This window comes from Anomalospiza imberbis, chromosome 12 (assembly GCF_031753505.1).
Source record: "Anomalospiza imberbis isolate Cuckoo-Finch-1a 21T00152 chromosome 12, ASM3175350v1, whole genome shotgun sequence".
Lineage (NCBI taxonomy): Eukaryota > Metazoa > Chordata > Aves > Passeriformes > Viduidae > Anomalospiza > Anomalospiza imberbis.
The window spans coordinates 13,942,483-13,967,223 of NC_089692.1; the positions used below are offsets into that span (position 1 = coordinate 13,942,483).

Consider the following 24,741-nt stretch of genomic DNA (forward strand, 5'->3'; position numbering starts at 1 on the left):
CTTTTGATGATTTGACCATGGAAGAATGTAGTAAAAGACTCTTAATACCACACTCCCATGTGCAGGGAAATTGCATTGCATCCACACAAATCTGACCTGAGATGAGACTTTCTACTGACTTCAAACAACTCTGCCTTTCATGCTCAGAGTTGCACAGGCCACTATTAAAATATCTTTAAAGTCCTTAACAGCCAGGTGTTTTCTTTGTGTGCTAGGATGGAAGTCACTTTTTTCTTCAACCAAATTTTCACTATTTGGTTTGTTTACTCCAAGCTGCTGTGAAGGTACTGAAGGACAGGAATTAAAAACTTCTGAGTCTGAAGCTGAAAAAGAAACAGATATTTATGTGAAGTATCATTTTCCCCATAGAACTCCCTGTTTCAGGATACTGTGGAGATTACTAGTGTACTGGAAATAATTTAGGAAGTTTTTGAGATCTAGATCAGCAAATGGTTGTGTGTGTGTAAATAGATAAACAGATGTACAGAGGTTTGGGAGAACAGGCTTAATGCCCAGTGGATCCTCTCTGTGAGCACTGAAGTGCCCAAGTGAATCAAAAAAACAAACTTTTCCCATGGACTGTGAGTGATTTCTTTGTTGGGCTCAGTTTGGCTACCTACTTTATACCACAGCATGGAAAAGCTTATATTTTCCACTGTGTAAGAGAGTAAAAGATGGATGTTAGTCAGAGAGCCTGTCCGGCTGGTAAAAGTGAACTGTCAGGGGCTGACAACGTATGAATGGAGTTACCTTGGAGATGCAACAGAAGACCAACAACTAGACATTGAGGTTTTAATGAATGCCTGCCAAGCGAGGCAGAATGTGTGAAAACAGCATGAGGTGCTGGGATGCTGGAGGAACTCCCAGAGGAGCAGGAATGGTGTAAGGCCACACCTGAATTGTCTGGGGACTTTGAGCCCAGAGGAGCTGTTCGGAAACATTTTTTTCTGTGCATGTTGTTTGCAGTTGCTCAGGAAACCATTGGCAGGACCATGAGAAGGGGCAGTCTTAGAGTGTTGAATTGTGGCTGATAAGGGCATCAATAGCCTGCTGCAAGCATTCACAGAGGAAAAAAAGTCCTTTAAATGACAAGAGTAAGGGATTTTGGCTTATATAATCCCAAACAGCCTGACTTACTGATAAGAGTTAATTTCTAGCCTTATTTTGAACTGAATTCTGTCTAGTCTCTGCTTATAGCATAAACTCCCAAATACATCTTAGACTGATTTCAGGTAAGTTTGAGATGCTTGTGGATCAGTAAAGCAAAGGTTTTCTGTGTGTGTCTTCAGTAACAGGATGTCACTTTTAGTACCATTGAATCAGCTGAGACAGAAGGAGGATGACTGATTTGCATATATATATAGATTCTGTACATATGTAGCTGCCACATTATTTACCAAGACATGTATTTTATGATTACATCCAATGGGGCAAAGGGCTCACTTCTGAACTGGAGCTCCCTTCCACCTTCTGAAAATGTACATAAAGGCTTGGTTGGATTGAGATCTTCAGAGGTGGGATAACTCCTGTGGAAGGAATGTGTGGGGCCAGAAGTGTTTGGGGTGGATTTTTCTCAGTCCTTTAGTTGGATACCAAGAAGTTCACTCACGCCCCTTCTCCAGAAATGGGTTCCTCGTACTGTGGTTGGTGGGCCAGCAGGAGTACTTTATTGCTGAAGTTTTGAACCTAACTTTCCCTGAAGGGGTTTGCTGGCCATAAGGCCAGCACTGGTCTCAAGTGGTCTCCAACAGACTGGTCTTTTCCACAGTCCCTCAGCGTAATTAGCCTCTTTACACAGTGACTTTGAGGTACACCTATTTCTGGTCAAAAAAAAACTTGAAATGTGGGGTTTTTTAGCCTTTTTTTATAGTCACTTCCTATCCCTCTACCTTGAGGGTGATTTCCCCACCTGTAGTTGCAGTGTTGTCTTCAGGGAAGCCTGTGTTTTGTGCCTTTGGGAAATGTGCAGTCTGCTCTGCTAGAATCTGTAGTATTTGTTAGGCCTTGCAGTCCAGGTTGCTACTGACTCCTGTCAAGGAAAACTACTCAGACTTATGACAGTGGGGGGGTGGTTTCCCCTGTCATGTATGGAAAGGGGCAGAGTGGGACTCCCTGGCTCCCCTCCCCTAATCAGATCATACTCTGTGCTAGGTCCAGTGCTAGAGCTGGAACCCTTGTCTCAGGTCCCTGTGTCATCAGGTTGCCAACTGACAATACCACGGTAAGTGCTGAAGCCATGGATGCTCGCTTTGTCACTGGCTTGGGTGGACATGAGGAATCCTGTTACAGAAAGGTCTAGCAGGTCAGTCTGGCTTGCTGATGAGTGCCATCAAAGAAGTAGCATCAACACCAAAGTGATTTCCATGGAAGCACAGGGAAAGGTTTGAAAAATATTTTGCCTCATGAGGGGGTAATTGAAAATGTTTGCATATAGCAGCATGGAATGCCTAAAGTTATAGGTGCTTGATTGTCTGTGCCAGCGGGAGGAAGAATGTTTGCTGTATCCATTTCCTGAGTGGATGAGAGCGTTCATGCCAGCAGGGAATTCAGCCCTGTGGGAGTAAGGCCAAAGGGTGTCTGCCTGTCTGGCCATCAGTATGCTGGCAACTTATTCAGAAAATAGGACTTGACAGATACGCTCTGCTGCACAAAACCAAACAGCGTTAATGGTGTTGCCAAATTTAACTTGCAGCCATCCTCCGAACTGTTTCTCATTAGCTGTCCCAGCTGTGTCACTGCTGCTGACGGGAACTGGCCTCCACAACCTGCTCAGTAAACACTTTCCAGAGCTCAGCTTGGACAATGGTTATAACTCTGCTGCTGTGAGTCTCCTGGGTTGGATCTGGGTCTGTCCATAGGAAAGGATTACAAAACAGAAGGCTCATATCATCACGGTTTGTTTATGGCAGTTTTGGGAAATGCCAGAGCAGTGCTACAGCTTGGATCTTTCCATTGAAAGATTCTCTGTAGAGAACCTGTCTGCTCTGTACTGCAGTAGCACTGATCTTAGTCCAGAAACTATTCGGGTATTTTTGGCTGCACTTAGGAGAAATTCATTCAGTCTAATGGCATTTCAAAGAGGAAAAACAAAAGTATTGAAGAGCCTGAGGTTTGAGAAGTTGGCTGTTGCACCCTGGGTGGAATTCTGAATGGAAAAATAGTGTGGATTTCTGCTATGCAGAGCTGCTTGTCCAGACCTATGGCGCTACCTCGTGTCAATTAAAACTACAGGATGGCTGCTACTAAACACTCATATTTGGTTGCATTTAATAGGTTCAAGATTGCCTGTAAACCCAGACAGAAATAAACATGTATGCTGAATTGTTTTGAATTATATTCCATTAGCAATATTAGATACCTATTTTGCAAGTGCTTTAGATAATTTTAATAATATGATAAAAAAACATGCTCTAATAAGTTAGAAGGTTGTAAGACGATGAAATCAAAATTGGTTTAGGGTGAGTACAGGTGATGACCAGGCAGCTGAACATGCCAGTGTAGAGCACAGCTGAAGGAAGCTGTAGTGTCTTCTTGTTGCTGTCTCTTGAGCCCATAATTGTAGGAGGGAAAGTCTAGAAGCAAAAGAAATACAAGAAGAATAAGCTTGAATGCTCTTCTATGTCCTGGATCCCATCTGTAATTCATGCAAACTTGTGCTGGAGAGGTGTTGCACACATCTAAAAGGAGTTTGCTAATACTCATCATCTTACTGTGGTTGCAGCATCTGAGGGCACTGGGCTGCATCCTCAACCCCTCCATGCTTGCCTGTGTGCTGTGGGCAGGCTGGCAGGGAGAGTGCCTCCTGGTGTTGCCTGCTGGGCTTTGGTCAGCACGGCTGCCTTTGGGAGGTAGGGAGCTCAGTCTATGAATCTCTTCAGCACAACACTGTAAAACCTGATTTCTCGTGGCACTGAGTTGTTGTACACTTTGCGTATTTGTTTGGCTGGTGGAAATCCTGAGAGTAAATGGGGCATCAGGCACTTAATATTGTTGTTGCCACTCAGGAGAGATTTGCTTACTAGTGGTGGCTTATTTACTTAATTAAATTCAAATGGTGGTTTTAGACACTGAAACTGCTTGACCCTGTGTTTTGTGAAAATCCATTGATGCAACAATCTGTGTTTATGAAAAGCTGAAAGTGTGAGAAATATGGTAAATCTTGCAAGGAGCCTAGCTGGGAGGAGATGCTCTTGTCCCTCCTGCCAGGCTATCTGCATTGGGGTCAGAGTGGTGAATCATGGCAATGTGTAAGGAGCAGCAATATTGTCTTCTGTTCTCCATATGGAGATGGCCCGTGTGGGTTCCATGGGGAGGGTGACTGGAGTGCTGTTGTCAGCCAGGTTGTGTTTGCATGAAGCACTGGGGGAAAGACCTAATGCAAAACCCTTGACCAGACCTGTGTCCCCTTGCAGAGATGCACTCGATGCTGCCAGCGTGCTTTATAATCAAGTTGATGAGGGCGTTCACCGCCTGGTGATGCTGTCAAACAAGCGCATCCAGGAACTGGAGTTGGTGATGGAGTTCGAGAAAGTGGAAGAGTGTTTTAAGGAGGTAAGGCCTACCTGTCAGTTCCAGTGGCTGCTGCTGTCTGACTGTGTGTTCCATAGCAGGTACTGGGCCTGTTGATCTGTTGTGTGAAGGTGTACAGTGATGCTTGATGCTTAAAAAGAACAACTGAACATAAGAATTTGAGATAGAGATTCAGCAGTGCTGAGAATCAAGCTGTTTATTTCCCTCATATCTCTTGATGCCAAGTGAAAGTCCCCTGGCTTCTCCCTAGGTGTGGATTAGTCAAACCCCATAAACATCTGTGCTCGTAGGTAAGCCATACACTTGGAGGTTGGGTGTCTTTTTTGACCCTCTGAGTGAGGCTGTTGATGAGGCGTTCCTCATACTTCACCTTGAGAGGCAGCAGAGCGATGTCAACAAGCTGATAAGTCTGTGTGTCCCCTTTGGGTTGTAGCTCCTGCAGGGTTTGCTGACATCCTGTTGCAGCATATCCCTGTCCCACACTGGCTGCCCATCCCAGTCGGGTAGTCTGTTGTTTAGATTCCTGTGCTGTTCTCAGGTCCCTGATATCTGATAAGTCCAGGTACACTCCTTCCCCTCTGGGTGCAGGACCAGGCACATTTGGTTTGCCTTTGGGTGCAGCCCTCTCTACAGGCTCCAGGAAGGGAACAGCTTCTTGTCCTTAGCCCAAGAGCCATGCTCAACCTCCCACCCTCTGCACTTTTGTGGGACCTTCAACTTCCCTTCATTTAGTGCTTGTTGAAACTCTTGACAGCCATGGGATAACTGAAGCAAACAGGCACTTCCTTTCAGAAAGATCTTGGAAACCTGTAGCCATGTTGATAGAGGACCTCAAAAAGTCATAAAGCAGCTCAGGTCTGAGCATCCTACAAGAGCTGATCAGTCCTTTCAGTGTTGCAGATCTCAGATGTTGCATGTTGCAGATCCCTAAGCCTGAACTCAACCTTGAGATTATAGAGTTGCATGGTTTCCTTGTGCTGTAACTCATCAGCAGTGAGAAGTTTGTGTGTCCTTAAAAATCATGATTAGGATCAGTTTCACTATTGTTGTTCTGGGATTCTGGGCTCCTCTCCTCTAGTGGGAACTGGATTTGCAAAGGAGGCTGTAGCCTACCTAGTGTTTTCCCAGGCCAAAGTGGATCTGGGAGTTTTAATGACTTCCTATATGGAGGTAGACACTTGGGCGCCATGCAGGATGCGCTCAGGACAAGAAGTGTGTTGCAAGAACCTGGTAGTAGACTCTCGTTAAACACACAGGTTCCTAATACCAAACAGAAATGAAGAAAGGCACAAAAGCAAGCACTGCAAGCTGTTTCTGCTTTAAGCTGAACTTTATTTTTTTGTTGAATTGAGTAACACAGCTGCTCCTGTGTTACTTTGCTTGTAGATCACCAATGATAGTAGGAGCTGCTCCTGCTTTTAAGCCTGCCTGGGAGCTCTAGGAAGCAACAGTGTGCCTCTCTGCAGTACTACGAGCCCACCACAATCTCTTCCTCTTGCTCCTTGTGGGCTTGCTCCTTGTAACCTTCTCACAGTCCACAAAACTAGGAGTTTGTCCTTGACTATGGGGTTGAGTTGGGATATGGATTCAGGTGACATAGGAAAACAGGATGTGTGGGCGTTAGGAAGCACTTAGTCTGTCCCTTCCCCCAGGTGCACCTATGCCTGGAGCATTGCAGACAAGTTTACCAGCCTGTTTTTAAAACCTAATGATGATGGAGATGCTGTGTTATCCTGCCCGGCCTCCTATGACTGCTTTGCTCTTAGGGATGCTCTTGTTAGTCAGTCCTCTACCCCTCTGAGGATATGGGCTGATAACTGCAGCAGTAGCTGGGCTCCACTGAGGAACATGCAGTTGCTGCTCAGCTTTGTGGAGAGCTGCCTTCAGAAAACCAGTAGCTGAGAGTCCCAGAGAACCATGAAACATTGCAGATGGACAGAATCCATCAATACATTCACACTGACATGGTTCATGTCCTGCGAGTCAGAAAAGGGAAGTGATGTAGGAAATCTGGCAGCAAGGAGATTGATCCCAGTTGGGGGTTACAGTAATGTCAGCATTGTCAGGCCAGTCTGCAAGTTGCAGAGCTTGCTTTAGACCATGGCTCACCCAGGACAGAGCCCAGGCAGCCACTTGCCCTGTTTATGCCTAAGGCTAGTGAGCAATAGCAGAGCTTTTCAATTACTCTGTAACCTGAAGTGGAAAATCTCTGAGCAGGAGGCTCAGACTGAAATGCCGGAATGGGGGGAGAAGTCTACACACATTCTTTCCAGTAATGAGATGACCAGCATTATGAGAGCAGTTCCTTGCTCTTTCCACATAAAGGCCTATGTTGGTGAGTAGCACAGGGTGACTAACAAGCAGGGCTTATCCCTTTTCTTCTAGGTCAGCAGTTGGATTGAGAATGTTGGCAGAAAACGGCTAAAGGAAACTATCAACCTGGATGATTCTTTGGAGATGCTGCTTCAAGCACAAAAGCAGTTCAAGGAGTTTGATCTTGTTGCCAGTGTAAGTGTTGTCAGATTGGAAAATTATATTCTCCAGCATCTGAGTTGGTAGCATGTGTGTTTTTGTGCTCAGCCAAACACATGGTGCTAAGAGGGTTCATCACCAAGGTGTGTGTCATTCCATCTCACTACATAGTCTCCCTGCTCTCCTTTTGCAGACAAAGCCACCAGCACAACACTTAGTAGATGGCATTTACCAGTCTTGGGGAAAATAACTGAGTTGAAAGATGGATTTTCTTTTTCCTCCTTTGATGTGTTTGTAGCATTGCCTTTTTCTGATCCCGACTGAGCCACGGTCTTGCTGTGTAGGCCTTTACAAGCTGTGTGACAAGTGTAAATCATAAGAGATCAGGCTTCAAAATTCTGCTGTAAACAAAGACACCCCTGTTCATTTGATTTGAACCTTAAAAACTGGTCTAGTTAGCCCTAGCTGTTAATGGCCTTGAAGACTACTTACTGTTGATTCCAGGTCTCTATCCTCATAAGCAATTCCCTTTTGTTTTCAGGAATATTGCAGAAGGGGACAGGAGGCATTAAAGAAGATGAATCAATGGGAAGACTTGTCCTTTGTGGATGTGCATTCTTACAGGGTAAAGCTGCAGACCTACGAAGATGAGCTGGAGGAGTTCTGCACCCAGCTGGATGAAACGAGGCACCGAGTCTGTGAAACAGTCAGGCTGTATGAATTCTTTGACAAGGTAAGACAAGGCATCTGCTGCACAGAGGAAGGTGTAAAAAGTCTGCTTGGACTCAGTCCAGTGCTAGATTGTTTGTGAAAGATGTGAAATGTAGTATTTGCTCCATCAGGGAGCTGGATCTATAACCTGCAGCAGTCCCCTCATGCTCATGTGTCTGCAGTGATTTTTTTCAAGTCAGTATGTGGGAGAAGGGGTGGGTGTGTCTTCCAGAAAATGTCCACATCTGTTAAGCATAGAGGTTTTCTGCTCTCTGAGCTGGAGCTTTTTAACCCCTTTCATGGCAGCAGTGGCAGAAGGATTATGGCAGTGCTGGCTCTGATGACAAGGGCCAAGAGATGGGCTGATTGTGTCCAGTCCTGGCCACCACGCCAGGGTAGGCTGCCTGCGTTTTCCTGCTATATCCTTACACACTGGCCAGTTCAGCCTGTTGACCCAGGAGTGGCACCCTGCTTGTCAGTCCTAAATACAGTCCAACTCCTCCCATGTGGAGGCCTGCATGAGGAAAGGGAGCACCAGAATGGAGAGCTGGGAAGTGTGGCTGAAGGAACAAGGGATCCCTGGTTCATCACAGGGATCTGGGAAGCAGGAGGAGAGGATGTGTGTGGTGACTGTGCTGTGTGCCTGACCTTCCCACCTGTTCAGTTTAGTGCAAATGCACCCATTTAGCAGATCTGCAGTTGGATTTGGTGTTCTTTAATTTCTAAGGTTGCAGATGAAAAAGCAGTAGGATTTTCTAAGTGCATTTTAAAATACAACTTTGGCAAGAACAGAAAGCCAGGGAGTCTGTGCTCCATTTATTCCACACTTGTACAAACATTGGGTATTGAAGTTCTCAAATTCCAGAAAGAATAGACACTAAAAGTTAAGCTGTACCAGATGTAGGTGCCACTTAGTTGCTGTTTCTGAGCTGCCTTGGCAGCCAGAAGTGCTCAGGGAGGAGGGAGGAAATTCAGCTAAACATGAAAACATGGAAAAGCGTCCTGTGTGAGGCAGAAAAGTGGAGAAGGCGGCCCAGAACACTGCTGTCAGGGCAATGAGGATTGAGTTTGTTTGGTGACGCTCTGCAGGTCTGCTCCAGCTCATCTCTGCAGTTTGCTGTGCAGGTAGGGGACCCTCCAGCTGTGGAAATACGTAATTTTTTTTTCACCCCAGTGGAGAGAGAATTACCTCTTGTGCCTTAGGAGAATGGCAAGAACCTGTGCTTTTCTACCTCAGTGAACAGAGATGTTCAGGGGCTGCTCTGGTACTTGAATGCTCCTTACCATCATGGGTGATCATGGGAAGGATCCTGGGAAGGGTTTTCTCATGGTTCTTCTGATAAATTGAGGCACACAGAAGCACCAAGCCTTGCTTGGCATACTGACAATTCTGCAGCCAAGCCAAACATTGGTCGTATGTGAACCCTTCCAGCCAGAGCTGGAAGTCTCTGGAGCACAAATGTGGACTGTAGCACATGATCATAGACCCATACAATGGTTTGAGCTTGAAGGGATTTTAAAGGAAACATCCATTTCCAACTTCCCTGCTACAGACAGAGATGCCACCCACTAGACCAGGTTGCTACAAGCCCCCAGCCTGGCCTTGAACATTTACAGGGATGGGGCAGCCACAACTGCTGTGGACAACCTGTGCCAGGGCCTCACCACCCTCACGGGGAAGAATTTCTTCCTAATATCCAATTTAATCCTGCCCTCTGTCAGTTTGAAGCTATTCTCTCTTACCCTGTCACTCCATGCCCTTATCCAAAGTCCCTCTCCAGCTCTCTTGGAGCTCCTTCAGGTTCTGCAGGGTGTTCTAAGGTCTCCCCAAAGCTTCCAGGCTGCTCAATGCTCTGTTCTGGCATGGAAGTTACATTGTGCTGGTAGCTCTTGGACTGCCAGGATAGTTGGACATGACTCTATAGCAGTGTTTTCCTCCACAGCTTCAAAGCCTTTTCAGAGCCTGGGTCATTTCTAGGGACACAAATGCTACATAGATCCCAACAGTGGCCTATTAATTTTCTGAGGGCATTGCAGCTTTTTTGGTGGATGAAAACTCCAGGATGCAGTCTTTGGAAGCTGCAGCAGCCCTCTTGAAAGGTTCTGCCTTTCATGATGCATGGCCCCAGTGAAAACAAAATTATAGTGGCACTGTGTTTTCACACTGCTTTGTGTGGAGGAGAGGCAGCTGGCTCAGGGAGGGAGGAGGATTTTGATCTCACTGGTTACAGTAGAGTTATAAACAATTTTGGTGGTGTAAATATACTATGTGTGTATTGTGAACCAGTGGCCAACTGAAACTAGGAGTGTAGGGGGATACATCCTGCAGCTGTAGGATCCGTACAGAAATTGCTGAACAGTGTGAAAGTTCTTTCAGTGCCTATGAGTTTGATCCTGATCTCCAGAATGCCTTCTGCCTTCCCAAAGCAAAGATAGTGGTGTGGTCTGGGAGGTGGGGGATAAGCAGAAGATCTTATCTAAACTGATTTCAGTGTCTTCTGATACTGAGCTGCTTTTACCTTCCTGCATTGATTTTGTCAGTGCCTGCCTAACTCCCTTCTGTCTTCCCTAATATCTGAGGGGATATCTACAGCAGGAGTCTACAATAAGCAATGTCCTTGATATTCCTTCTCGTAAAGAGCCTGCAGAGTGCCAAACCCCAAGATTTGGGGAAGAAGCCCAAGGATGCGTAAGCAATGTACACTATGGTAATGAGCTGGCAAGCTCAGATCTCCAGACATCTCAGCATGCACCAAGGGAGGGGAACACCCACCACGGGGATCATGGTGTTCATCCCTCACATACCTCACTGCCTGCTGGGAATGGGAGGCTCCATTATGCTGGTCCTCCTGCATGTGGTGGGCAAGTGTTTTGTAACACGCTGCCTGTGGCTGCTGGACAGGCCGTGGGACAGGACAACATAACCCCATATGCCCCATCAAGATGCTGTACTGGTTTTTTTCACTGCTTGGCAGTTCCTGAAGGCCTGTCAGAGCTCCTTGCAATGAGGCAGGCTGAGCTGGGCCAGACCACATGGAGCTTGCACATGGGCTGGCAGGATTCCTTCCCCAAAGACATGACTGATGCCAAGCTGGATGTTTCCATTTGTCCCCGCTTCCTTTGTGGCAGGAGCCCTTGGTGCTTGACAGGGGGGTGGATCACGGTTGGGCTGAGGCAGGAGGAGCAGTGAAGTGAAGGAAGCTGCTTTCCCCACCTCTGACTGTGGGCTGGAGGATTGCTTTTCAGTACCACAAAGTCAATGTGGGAATATTTGGGGTCCTGCCATTTCCCTGTGGCTTCAAGCCTGGTTTGGCCACTGTCCCTTGTTTACACAGTTCCAAGACTGCGCTGGGATCTGGCACCATACAGTGCTTTGGGGAAAAACTGGGCAGCTCAACAAGCAAGGGTATGTATGGTGCACCAAAAGCACTGATGTCTGTTTTGTTCTGGGGTTCCTGTAGGAAGGATACCCCCAGTATCCTTTTCTCCTTCTCTCTATCCTGGCTTCACAATAACACTGTCATAGGTACACCATCAAGACTAGGAGCAGCAACAGCAAGTCTTCCTCTCCTTGTTTATCTCGTTAGCCTTCATATTTTTTCCTTCCTCAAGCTCTCTCTGGGTGAATTATTTCCCAGAACAATTTTATATCCCGTGTTGTTGACTTTACCATAAGTGAAGTGCAGGTTACCTGGACTGCATGTTTGAAATGGCCTGTGTGAGAGCCGTGTGCCCTGTCAGCACTGAGCACCTTACTTGCAGCAGCATGTCCAGTGAGCCGGAGCACACATGACAGTCTCTACCAGGTCTGGGATGACAACCAGTCCTGCTGAAGGTCGGGAGTGGAGGTGCATGATCCTTGCTGGCACCGGTGGAAGAAAGCACTGACCCAACCAGAACGGGCAGTGTCCCATCGCAGCACCTGCATACCCTGTGGCCGCGTGGTGATGTGGTGCCCAGAGCTGAACTGCCTGTATCATTACAGGAGGGCCTGAGGCAGCTCCAGGGGCTTTTTCCTGTTTCTCAGGATGTTGTGCAAGATGGTGCCTCACTGGTGCTCAGGGAAAGTATGGTCATTGCCCTGCCATAGCTTGTGAGTCTCTTGCAGCTTGAGCCCTTGCCTTATGTTTGCTTTCTAAGGGAAGTTGTTCAGCTTCAGTTCTCACTGCTGAGGATTAGTGGGGTAAGGTGGGTGGAGAAATGGTAGGGTTTCCCATTTCTTGGGATTTCTTGGGGCTCTGTTCCACAAGTGATTCCTTCAGTGGTGTTCTCTGTTTGTTTGCCTTGGATCTTTTCCCTCAAAGGACCCCCGACCATCAGCCTCTGCTGATTCTTGTTCCTCAGTTGTCTGTCTTTTTTTGCTTCACTCAAGAAGCTGCTGCTTCTGACTTCTGCTTGAAGTGGGCAGAATATTGCCCAACCCCTCTCCATCTGTGTTTTCATCTCCAGGAATGGATTACCTGTGCTTATGGGTGGATCTGCCCCCACAGTGGGTTCTCCTGTGCTCTCCTCCTCAGCCACTTTGTTCTTTTGTGGCTTAGAAAACAAAGCCTTTGGCAAGTGAAGGAGGTGCCTGCCCTTCCTGGGGGAGGGCCAGCTGGCCTGCATTTGATTATGGCAGTGCCTCCTCATCCCTCCCCATTGTCCTTGCTGCTGTAGGAATGCCAGCCTTTTTGAGCTCCATCCCGTGAGCAAGTGTTGCTGCTCTGGGGCCCAAAGAGGGGCCGGGGCCCTTCTTCCCATCGCTCTCGCCTCTCTGCACATCTCCATGCACCTTTCCCTCCAAGTCGCAATCACCCCGTCCCAGCTCCGGCAGCAGACGGACACAGCAAACCCTCTTGTAAGTACCAAGTGTGCGGAGGCCCGGCTGACGTGTGAGCTGTGTTGATATTGTTTGGAAACAATGTAGAGAAGGCTTTTCACTCAGTTGCTTGTGCGTGTCTGTGTGCATCCAGCATGAATCAGAGTGCTTTGTGTGCGGCTTTTGTGCGCTCAGACAGAACCCCGTGGGCTGTGGGCATCTTTGCATGGTCCCTCTGAATCCCAGGGCTGCGCTGTCTGTAGTAGAGCAGTGCCCGTTCCTCTTTCTCTTTATTAGAAGTTATTGCATGATCATTTCAGTGGGCATAATTTACCTGCAGCTAGAAGTTGCTGCAAGGGCTGAGTGCTGCAGACTGACTGGATGTATGTGCAGGGCAGGTGGTACCTCTCAGCCTCCAGGACTTCTGTCAAATGTTATGGACAGCACAGGAAGGGGCTGCTCTCCTGGACTGTTCCAAGGTTTGCTGGGTTCCTGCTCCCCAGGTGACTGAGACCTGCTGGCACAGCACTCCCAGGTTCCAGAGATGGATCTGGTCTTAGATTTGTCAGCAGAAATCCAGTGTGCTAAATAAGTTGCCTTCCACAAATGTTATCTCTAACTTCTCCCCAAACGTTTCAGAACACAGACTTGCTAATACCTTGTTTTCTGCTGTGTTTCATTTCTGATTATGTACCAGATACAATTTTACAGATGATCTTTTTTGAGGGAAAAATGTCCCTTCCAGGTGATAAATTATTGATGCTTCTTTTTTCTTAGCCTTTGATGAAAAAAGAAGGGTTGTGAATGCTGATCTGTGGGAAGCTGGAAAGGATCCTGGTGTCTGCATGTCTGCAGCCTGAAAGTGTGGGGGTTTTTTTTGGTTTTTTTTTTTTTTTTTTTTTTTTTTTTTTGTTTTGTTTTTTTTTAGCAGGCTGTTTGGCACAGTTTGAGAAGTAATTTTACTGAAAGGGTGCTATGATTCCCTGCTCTGGGAATGTGCTTGGAGAAGCGCAGAGTAGAGCTTAGCACCAAGGTGGAAAAAAGACATTTGCTGTATCCTTACTCTAGCGTACTTACTGTAAACAGAGACATAGGTCCCTGTTCCATGATGCTGCCAGCAGTTCTGCACGGGTCAGAACATGGTTTTGCCCCCCAGCACCTTGAAGCAAGAGAGATTTTTCTGTGGTTTGTAATAAAATCGCTGGGACTTAACATGCACTATTCTTTCTACACCTCTGTGCAGAGGTTGTCTTTGCTTTTCTGGGGGTGGTCTGCACAACATTCCCAAATAACAGTTTTGATCTTGTTACTGATGCAAGTTCTCAGGATGATGAAAGGAAATCCAAAAGGCATGGGAGAGGAATATTTACTGTGCTGTTTTAGGGGAAGCCACTGTTGTCTGGCTTCAGCATTGTCTGACAGCAGCTGTCTCATCTCTCTTTCTCTCTCCTTCCTCAGTTAGGCCTGTAAAGTCGTGCCCCTAGACAGACATCTAGTCTGATTTGTTCTCCTATTTCAGGGGTGTCCTTTTTCATGCACAGCCTGAAGCAGTTGGGGGAATGAGCCTCAAGGAAAATCGATCCTCTGGCAGAGTTCATGCAAGGTTAATGCGTGAAATCTCTCCCCTTTCCTTCCTGCCAGGTTTTTGCTGGAGAAATCTTCTTGCAAGGTTAAAAAGCATCTAGTGTTTACTTTCCTATCAAAGTGTATTCATGCATTAGAAAGTTTCTGTTTTGCCTTGGAGATAGCCCTCTTGTACAAACAAGAAGTCCTGAACACTTAAATCTGATCTGTTACAGATCAGATTTTTCTGTCTTGCAAAATTAGTGATTTGGAAACTGTTCTGTCTTACGAATTCTTCAGTAAATCACTCCTAGCTCTACTGGTGCTAGATTTATTTTCTGCTATGTTTCACCAAAAACTGTATTTTCAAATGGGCAGCACAGCAGTGCCTGTAGCCCTGGCAAGCTCTGTGGCAGGAGGTAAAAGCTAAATAGTAGTTAGCACCAGCACTCAGTGCTCCTTTCTGGTTGCACAACATAGGTGTGAGACTCATTTGTCCCTCAGAGTTACAGGGCAGCAGCAGTGAATTAATTAGGTTTTTGTCATGTGCTAAATCCAAGCACAATTTGCAGTTGAAGGTGAGAGGTTCTTGGGTTAAGACGCTTTTGAGCACCTGTCCCAACACCTCAGGCAATGCTTTAGTGCAGTATGAGGTCTGTGATGTGTTTGTGACATGTGCAGAGGGGCAAAGCCTTGGTTCGTCTGGGGTCCTTCTCCCTCCTACTGTGCTGGCCAAATTCCCCTCAGTGGAGGACACAGCAGGAAGAAGAGTCTGAGGGAGCCAGCCAGTGTGTAGTATATGCTGGGATGTAGGGTATTTGCCCTTCATGTGTCTTTCGTGATCCAAGGAGTGCCAGCATGTTCTGCCACTGCATGTATGCAGGGAGTAATGCCTGACATGCTGAAACCACCTTCAGCCTTGGTTGTCAGAGCACCTCGGTGTGAAAATTCCTCGGTGTCCTTGGCTGCCATGAGCATAAATTGATAGTTATCTGAAAGACTTGGGCCTCTGTCAGGTGTATTCAAATCTCCTGCAGGATCACCACAATGGGAGCCAGTCAGTTGTGGCAGGGAAACAGCATTTCCACCCAGCAGGTTTAGGGATTTCCCAGCTCGCATTGCAGCAGAGGTGTGAGGGGAATGTGTGTTCTTAAGGTGTGAGATCTGATGCCAGCAGAGAACTCCCTTCAGCTGGGCCCAGCCTTGTGCATGTGTGCAGTGCAAAGTTTGGGTTCTCTTTTTCCCTCTAATCTTGGGATAGAAGCTGCACAGGGTGACAGGTTTTCTGAATTTTTGTGTGCTGGCATCCATCTGGATGCTTGGATCCTCCTGGAGACTGGAATTCCCTTTAGTCATGGGAGTTAAATAGATCTGTTCAAGCAATCTGGTCATGAAGCTCCCCTCAGTGTACAGATGGAACTGAAGCTCACAATGGCTCAATCTGCATATCAAAGCCTTGGACATATGGACAGGATTCTCCCAAGCACCCGCTGCCTCTGACACGAGGCTCCTCCGGCTGCTCTGCAGGGCTTTGCACCCTCTAAGTACATCTTGGTGTGCTCTTAAAACAAGGAGCTGTTTCCAGCATTGTCAGTTCCCCTGCGGAGGAGAGACCCAGTAAACCTGCTGGGTGTCTAGATCCAGTTTCAGCTCCACATCTCCCAGGACACAAGCACCCAAAGTGCAGTGCAGAGAGATCCCAGCACACCATGCAGTAGTTAAGCAGAGTTTGGCTCAGCTTGTCACAAGGGAAAGGATGTGAAATGAAGACTACAGAGAAAGCACCCATTTTCTCCATGCAGGCCCAAGGGCATACTGGAGGTTTTGCAATCCCCAGCAAGGAGCATGAAGAACCTCATTAAAAGGGAGCCAGGGCAGAGGGGAGACACCCACCACAGTCCAGTCTGTCCACACTTGTCTGTGGGGTGCTATTACAGTGGGGTATTTGAACAGCGTGATGATGTGACTGTCGGGACAGATGCAAAAGCAAAGCATGCAAAAAACCTTTGGAGGTGACATTAGTCTCTGAATGGGGTAATTTCTTGCTGTTGTGCAAGTTGCCAGCTCCAGCTTTGGTGACTCACACATCTCACTGTTTCTTGAGCTTGGCTGGTAACATGAGGCTCTTGGCTCATTGGTGAACAAAGCTGCTGAAAAAATGGGCAGTGCCTCAAATGTGAAGAGGCTGGTTTGCAGCAAAGGCAATCATTGAAGTTTCTGGTTTTACTGGGAGCAAACTTGGCCCCTGGTCTTCTGGACTTGGGAGCTTTTAAATGTTGAGAAAATATCTACGTTGAGACGGAAAAGTAGGGGGAGAATAATCAGTGCAGAATCTACCCAAAGCGGCAGTCATGAGAAACTCTGGAGCTTTGAGGAAAGCAAATCTGCCACTTGCTGCCCAGCTACCTAGGGAGTAATTTTATACATACATACACAAGTAAATACAGAAATGCATGTCATACATACGAAGTTGAGTGTCTCTACACAGATATATGGTAAGACTGGCACAGGCTGCTCTTGTGGAATCTGAGTTGCTCTGAAGCAGGGGTTATTGTAGCTGCTTGTGATTCATCAGGTGAGTCACCCTGTTTCTAATGGACACCCCTGGGTGCTGCCTGGCAGTGGCAGCAGTTAGAGAAAACAGGGGCAAGCACGCGTCCTGCACGACAGCTCCAGCACAACGAGCCACATTTGCCCTTTGGGTCCTCGTGCTGTCGTCAAGAGAGCAGAAATCATGTGCAATCTTATTTTAGCCAATTATATTTGCCTGTAATTAGGCTCTCCTGGATTTGTCATGCCTGGCTGCCCAGAGGGCAAATTGAGGGGTTTTTGAGCTCTGTTGAAGAGTGCTGCTGCAAAAGGATGTCCAAGCACGTTGCTCTAATGAGCAGCCTTTGATGGTACATGGACTGTGGCATGCCCAGACCAACCCTGACAGGTGCTACTTCCCTGACCCCTTGTTGTTTTTTCCTGCCCAGCTGTGGGTATCCGCTTGTTCTCCTTTCTTATGCTTAAATCCAAGGAGTTTCTAGTTTGTGCTGGTCTCTCGTCCTTTGCCCTCCCACAGTGTTTGTACAGCAGCTGGCACTTGGTAACTGGAAGAAATGCAAATACAGGATTTAAAGTTTATTTTCCTTAGCAGCTAGTTTTAAGCAAACTAAAGATTTCAGTGGTCTGTTTTCCCTTGGAGGAGGGGAGACACTCTGAGCTACACAGCAACTCAGAAATAGTTTAGCTCTACATTTCAAGAGCATGAGTCTTTTTCTTAGTCTTTAAAGTTGAGCTTTTACCAGCTACATCCCATGTAGGACACAGTTTTGATTAGTTTGGTTTGTGCTGCTAATGTGTCACAGACAGGGCTGCAAATGCAGTTTGGAAGAGTTGTCTGCTACAGAAGGGTAGGAGAGTAACAGTGAACCTCTGCATAGAGAAGGGATTTCTTCTAACTTGGTGGCTTTTCTGAAATGCTTGTGCTCTGAAATTACATGGTTTCTTGTGTCTGAGTGGAGCTGCCTGCTCATGGAGCCACAGATCTTGGTAGAAGTGAGCAGGGGCTTTGGCTCTTAGAGATGTGGAAAAAGTGTCACAATGTCTAGGAGGGATCAGTGTTTCCTCCATAGCTCCTACATGTTGGGTAGCACTTTACTTTGCATTTTGCTTGAATTTGGGGTCAGTTAGAATGCTTTCTCTTCCTGTCTTTTTGCACTGTGAAGGAGTATCTGGCTTGTGCCCAGTCAGGGTGTTCTCTGCACACTTCAGTAGCTCTCGTGTGAAGCACGGCCCCTTCCCCCTCTGCCTTGTCTCTGGTTACCAGGCCCTCCAATCTGGTATTTAGGCTAGCAGCATTTGCTTGTGAATAATCAGAGCTGAGAAGATGCACTGAAGCAGGGGCCCTGCCTCAGTCTGGCTGTAGGGGATAATGTACAGCACAGAGCTGGGCACAGCCAGGGTATGGACTCCCTCTGGACAGATGGGAAGGTAGGATGAAGTCTATTTTTAATCAACAGATAGACTTGCCAAGGGAACATCTGCAAATCCTGAAGTCTTGCTTTTTCCCTGCTCCTTTCTTCATGGATGCTGTTAGTATTGGTAGGTGGGAGCCTGCGGAAAGCCTAAAGCAGATCCAACTAAGTGTGTGGTGAGCTGACCACTTTCTGCTGAAGTTGCTTGGTCTCTGAGTTAGGCTTGTCACCATTTGCCAGCTGACAGTTCTTGTGGGTAAGTAAGGTAAGCACGGGTAATTTTGCTTTCAGTATATTTTGATGTAAAATAGCTTTTAAATCATGGTCCTTCTGAACTGTCAGCATATTAGGCAGTCTTCAGCCACGGGTCTCTGCTAACACTGTGCATGCAGCAGCCTGTGACAAGGGACATACCAGTTATAATCAGGAGTCACTTTTCAAATCAACCTACAGCCATGTTGGACTTCAGAGAGAATAAGCCCAAATGAGCATCTCTAATGACAGTAGCATTTTCTTGCAATAGAGCTGCATTTACTTTGGAATGGTGTTCTGGTGAGTCCTTGTCACTCTTTACTCCTGTGCTGGGAGTGCTGCAATTGGTGTCTGAGCTCCACTTGGGTCGGTACCAAGGCCGTGGGTGACCAGCAGAGCAGGGCAGCTGCAGGACTCAGTGCCTGTGTGGCACCCTGCATAGCTGTTGGGAAGTGCTTTGTTTAGTTCACAGCAGTACCTGTGATACTTCTGTTTTTTCTGGCTGCACCAGTTTTGCCTCTTTTGCTGCAAGCTAACCTCCTCTTTTTTCTTAAAGCTCACAGCTGAAGTTAAGGGCTTTTAAAATGAGCAGAGTGGTGGTGAGAGGAGGTCTGGTTAAATGGGGGGCTGTGTAGTTGTTTCTTTCCACAGACACTTACAGTCAGTTATGTCTCACTGAGAAACAGCAGAGTGGAGCAGAGCCTGGATGCAGGAGCTGCACCAAGCTGGATCAGGGTTTGTCTATGTCAGTTTCTTTTTTGCTGTCCTTGGCAGTGTTTTCAGCTGCTGTGCTGCTTCCCCCTCTCTGAGCTGTAGAGAGCAAGGGAGATGGGGGCTTCCAGTCCTGGGACATCACCACAGAAGAGTGAGAAACTTGGTCTGTCTTGTTGCTGTGCTTCAGTCATCGTACCCACAAGCATGATTCCATCCCTGCCTGTATTGTTGCTCCCACCAGGGCCAGTCTTGACTTTCCATCACCCTTGTCTCAAGATGCACTTTGCAGGCACTTGAGATTCCAAAGGAAACCTTCTCACAGCAGAGTTAGTTACCCACCTGGGGGCATTTTTTCTTCTGCAGAGAATTGATCTGCCTACCTCTGCGTATGCAGACACTCAGTTTCCTATTTGTAAAGAAATTATAGTTACTGTCATCATCTCCCCACAGGAATGGACAAAGGAGGTTTGGACAAAGACGGGCCCTCTGAAATTGCCCCTTCTGGCATATGTCTGAGATGCACAGTGTCTGCTTCCTCTTTGGCTACCCAGAATGTGTCTTAGAGGTCACTTAACCTTGAGTATGCAATGAATCTGATAGGATTGTGATAGATTTGGGTTGGGGAGGTGTAATTTCTGAGTGGTGGCTCAGGTGAGGATCCAGGACCCCTGGAAGGCTTTCAGTGCTGGCAGTGTGCCCTGAGCCAGGGCTGAGCAACTTTTCTGGGCCTGTGTTTGCAGATGGTACTTAAGTGGTGCCAAAACCAACTGACTCCAGGAGCTCCTGTCCTCAGTGTGCTGCAAGCCTTGTCCATGGTGAAATGATCAGAAGACCAGCAGAGGATGATGAGTGAGGGTTGCACCATAATCCAGTGAAGTCCCTGGCTTTTCCTTACAGCATGGCAGATCCCTGAGAGCCCTGGGCAGCCTGGCAGGACCAACCTGTTGCTTGTGCCTGTTGTGGGATAGGTCAGTCCTGCGTATGCAGGAAGCACATTTGTCTTTAATCCTGTAATGAGAGGTTCAGTAACAACTTGCCTGTAAAGATCAAAAGCTGAGGTACAGGCTCTTTCCTGCCTGGTTCCAGACGTGGTTGGGAAGATTTCAGCTTCCCTGTGCACAGGTGCCTCCTTTTATCTGAACAGCTCTTGTAGCTCTGCAGGGAAAATGTAGGGCTGCCTGCTCCCCAAAAGCCCCTCGTCCAGAGGGCTGTATCCTGGCTTGGCTGAGTGTTGTTTGCAGCCTTACTGGGGGACAGGTGACAGCAATACCCCTGCCTGCATGAGGGTGGGGGCACACTTGGTCCCTGGAGAGGATTGCCATTTATGTGCAGAAAGGGGCAATTGAAGCGGATGATGTGAGTGAATAAAGCCTTGGTGGTCACTTAGCATGTTACCAAGCAAAGCTGCAGGATGTGGAGGGCTTCTCCATTGTGAAGGGAACAGAGCTGAGCTATTTGCTGGCCTACAACAGGCGCTGGTGATGGAAGCAAATGCCGTCGAGATTGAGAGTCATTTCTGCTCAGCCCTGGTGTCCTTGCCAAGAACGGACAGAGACCATATGAAGATGAGGGGTGGTGGGGCTGCTATTCTGTGTGATTTTTGCAGCCCTGATCCCTCCTTACAGTAATCACATGCAGATCTGCAGAGTTTCCAGGAAATAAGTCTCTTTTCTCTCTCTCCTATCTGTGTATGGAAAGAGTAGCCCAGCCTTAGATAAGGCCTTCACAGGGCATCTGCCTTCCTGACTGGTCACTGTAGAGTCCGCGCAGGCCTGCTGGATGTCCCTCTCCTGCACATTGCTCTCAGCACCCTCTCTGACAGCCCTGTGTGTCTTTTGAGCTCAGCTTTTCCCATCACTGAGCAAAAGGCAGCCAGCATGCAGCCTTTAGTGGGAGTCACCCATTGACCTCCACAGCCAGAGAGGTGAGATGTGCCCTTTCTTAGCCCAGACGGATGGCCAGCCCTTGCTCTGGGCAGAGCTGTAAGGGGTTGGTGTTGGTTTGCGTACAGCTGGAGTGGGCAGCTCAAAACCCCACAGCAGAATAGGCCATCTGTCACTGCTGTGCAGATCTGCTGGGCTTGGGGATTCACCTTGCCTTGAAATGCTTCCACCTCCAGGAAGTAGAAGAACCTCTGCATTGAGGATAAATGTGGATTCCCGCCAGAATCTGACGTGTCTTCTGCCTCTGCACACTCCTCCTGGCTGCCAGCAGTGGGCATGTCTGGAGCATAAAGCCTGGATCAAGAGAGAGGCAGGTCAGGGGCCTGTTGCAGCTCTAGGCAGGGCAGTGGGAGGAAAGGGGATTCTTGCTCTTTGGATTGTCCTGTGCTGCAGTTGTGTGGCGCTGAGAAGCGTTTTCCCTGAGCAGCTGCTGGTGTTTCTGAAGCAGCTCCTTGCTCCGCATGAGTAATGGGGCTGGCTGCACGCACGCCATGCAGCTGCAGCTCAGAAGGGAATGTGGATGGCTGTGGGAGCTGCTCAGGCTGCAGGCTGTGCTGGCATTCTGCTCTCCTACAAACAGCAGCGTTTGGCTGTCAAAGCCATCCCCATCCAGGGACTGAACATCATGTGAATGAAATACCTTCTGCCCTGCCTGTCTCTGTCACCAGCAGAGAGTGAGCCTGGCACCTGATCTGTTTGACCACCATGTCCCTGATGGGGATGTGATGTCTGCTTGCATAAAGCTTGGGTAGATTTTCTTGATGTCTAAAGCTGCATAAAAGTAAATTATTTAAACTCTGAGTGAAGGTTGCTACAGTGAGGCTGCTCAGGAAATGGAAAACGGAAAAACCAGTCACTTTGTTCCTGGCACTAATAATGAGTGTTGTTTCTCTGCAGGTACACAGGGCCTGACAGGTCAAGCGGTAGAGATGGTCTGGCTCACTTCCGGGCATCCAGTGGTGTTTCTGCACATCCTCTGATGTTGGGCAGTTGGCAGAAGATGCCAGGCAGCCCTGTCCAGGGTGTTTTCCCCACCTTGTGTATCTGATTTCAACAAATAACCCTGTGTGTTCACTGATGACCATTAAAATTCTTTAGCCAGGCCTACAGCAGTTAGTCACATCTTATTTACTCTATCATTAAATCTTACCATCTCTGCTTTATAGAGAAAATGGTGGCTTATGAGCCTAAGTCAGATGTTTGCCTTTCTTCTGCTTTTGATTGATGACAGGTGTTGGTGCTGAGCCCCATTCTTTCCATGGTGATAAGACACTCACTCTTCCCTTGTATTCGTCCCACTGGACCACATTTTCTCCCACTTCTCTTGGTTGACTGATGCAACAGAACTGTTTTAGCAAGGCCAGTATATGCACCACTGCTAGAGTTAAGCCTCATGAAGCTGCTTCCAGCATTCCTGGAGTATTAGAAATAAACTGCTGAGCTCAGTATTTGACTAACGAGCACAAGCATGTAGTGCAGTGGCAAGCAGAGCCAGGCAGGCAGAACACAGTACACCACACAAGCTGCCAGCAGGCACAGAAAATGCACAAGCTGCACGGTTTCAGATTCTTCCTTGCTGCAAGGATGGGTCAGAGCATTTGGGGTGATCCACAGAGCCCAGCTGTGGCTTCTGTGTGCTATCAGCTCCAGGAAAACAGTGTAGGGAGCAGCAGTCCTATTGCTGCAGCTTACTGGTACCCCTTGACCTTGTCCTGATTGACAGTGGTGAAAGTGGCTGGGCAAAAGAGGAGAGAGAGTTCCAGGTTTTATACTGAGCAGGGCCACACTGAGGTGTGAATTCCTACAGTCTTAGCAGCAGCTTTCCCTGGGCCCCCCTGCCCAGAGAGGACAAACATGCCCAGCAGTGTGGGCACCAACTCACAGGGACCTGGTGGGGAGCTGGGGCTGTGGCAGAGCAGCCAGCACAGCTGAAGCCCTTTGCATAAGGGGCTGTTTGTTTTGCTGAATTGTTAAGCCCCATTGACAATAGCAGCCCCCCCCCCCCGCCCCCCCACACTCAAGGAACTGTGGTGGCCAGACACTGATCCTTTCTCTTATCTTCAGACACTGAATTAGGGTTGTTCTTCACTGAGTCCCTCTGACTGGCTGTTGCTTTTTGTTCTCGCTCTGCAGGCGTACGAGTGGGCCTTGGAAGGGATGCGACACCTTGCCTGTATCAGCATGGAGGACTGCAGCTCCGCTGAGCACTGTGCAGATGTGATCAAGTGCCTGGAGAGTTACAAGGGGCAGCACCCGGACATCAGTGCTGCCCGGTTCCAGGAGATGAAGGAGCTGGCCTGTGAGCTGAAGAGTGACAAGGGGCTCAAGCAGTGGAAATTTGCATGGTCTAAATGCCAGGAGACCAAACTGGTTTTTGAAAAGAAACTCGAAGCAGCCTTGAGAACAAGGAAGTCTCTGCTGTCAGACCGCAACCCAGCTGTCGGGGAGCAGCCCCAGGCTGGCAGTGAGACTGGCACTCTGTCCCACCGGAGGCACTCTGAGGGGGCCACCTCCAGATCCCACTGGGACAGGACTCAGAGTACATCTCATGGCTACAACAGAACCAACAGCTCTCTGGAGTGGACTAGGGAGAAAGCTCCCTCACCCTCCCTGAGCTGCCCTGGTGATGTCGATGCTGGGGAAGTATTTGTCTGCCAAGCTGCTCTCAGCCCCAGTCCTCACTCAAGCAGAATTTCTTTTGCCAGCAGGGCTTGTAAGTCTCCAACGCTGCCTGAAGAAAAGACAAACCTGGAGAGCATATTAGAAACCCCAGAGGTGAAGTCTTCTACATCCACTCCAGTCCCTGGGAAGCTGCCTCCCAGGAAGGTCCTCCGGAAGGCCCAAAGCTTTGACCTGCCTTATGGTGAGAGCCTGTGGTCCAGCTGCCAGAGGAGCGAGCCGGCCAGATACGGCAACACCGGCGTGTTCATTAAGGGGCTGGAGGTGAGCAGCACTGAGCTGGTGGACAGGACGTTCGCTCTGCGGCAGCCCACTGTGAGCAGCTGGGCTGCAGACTGCCTGCTGGAGGGACAGAGGGGCTGCCTCTCCGGGTCGGAAGCCAAGAGCTGGGGCAGGTAAGTGTCTGTGACATTTGGTGTTCTCTTTCTCAGGGTGGTGAGAAGGCAGCCAGCAGAGGTTAGAGGAGCTCTGTAGTGCTGGTTACTTTGGCACTGGTTACAGGACAGATGGAGATGTAGCTCCAGCTTCCCTGCATATGTGTATGTGATGCTGAGCAAGCCCACAGGGATGTCCCCACATAATCTGACACCTTCCTTGGTGGGGTGACAGAGAAATGGGATTTGTGGCTCTTCCCTCACGGTATGATTCCTCTAGGAGGGGAAAGTTCAGTTCCCAGACAGGAGAGGGAGTCTCTGAACATTGCCTCCATTGGAGGATGAGGGATTACAGAAACAGTATTCAGGGGCCTAACAAAGCCAGGAATACAGGTGCAGTGGGAGAGCAGAAGCACAGGGCATCATCCCCCACACTTTTGGGAGTGCTGTACCCAGACTGGTAGGGAGGCACATCCAGCACCTTGTGACAGCAGCTTTACTGGTAAGAGAGTGTTTGTACTGTGCTTTGGGGCTGAAATCTCTGGGTGTCCAAAAGCTGGCATTTGTGCTGTTTTCCTTCTCTATCCTCGAGAATCTCAACTTTGTTGTCGTACTACAATGTGTGCCTGTGTTTTCAAGATCCCAGGGATATGAGCTGTTCTTGACAAAGGGTCTCCAGGCAGGTCTTTCAGTTGCTCTCACTGGAAATTATTAAAATATAAGTAAAAAAATTAATGACA

At 48.1% G+C, this 24,741-nt stretch overlaps 1 protein-coding gene across 6 annotated transcripts in view; it reads left to right on the plus strand.

Moving 5' to 3' along the window:
* Window positions 1-24,741, plus strand: part of PLEKHG4 (pleckstrin homology and RhoGEF domain containing G4) — a 92,432-nt gene that overhangs the window by 59,176 nt on the left and 8,515 nt on the right. For all 6 annotated transcript variants that reach the window (XM_068202921.1, XM_068202923.1, XM_068202924.1 and 3 more), the window contains exons 11-14: window positions 4,413-4,551; window positions 6,916-7,038; window positions 7,544-7,735; window positions 23,082-24,022. In XM_068202921.1, the coding sequence (XP_068059022.1) occupies window positions 4,413-4,551; window positions 6,916-7,038; window positions 7,544-7,735; window positions 23,082-24,022 (1,395 nt within the window). The remainder of the gene's footprint in view (window positions 1-4,412; window positions 4,552-6,915; window positions 7,039-7,543; window positions 7,736-23,081; window positions 24,023-24,741) is intronic.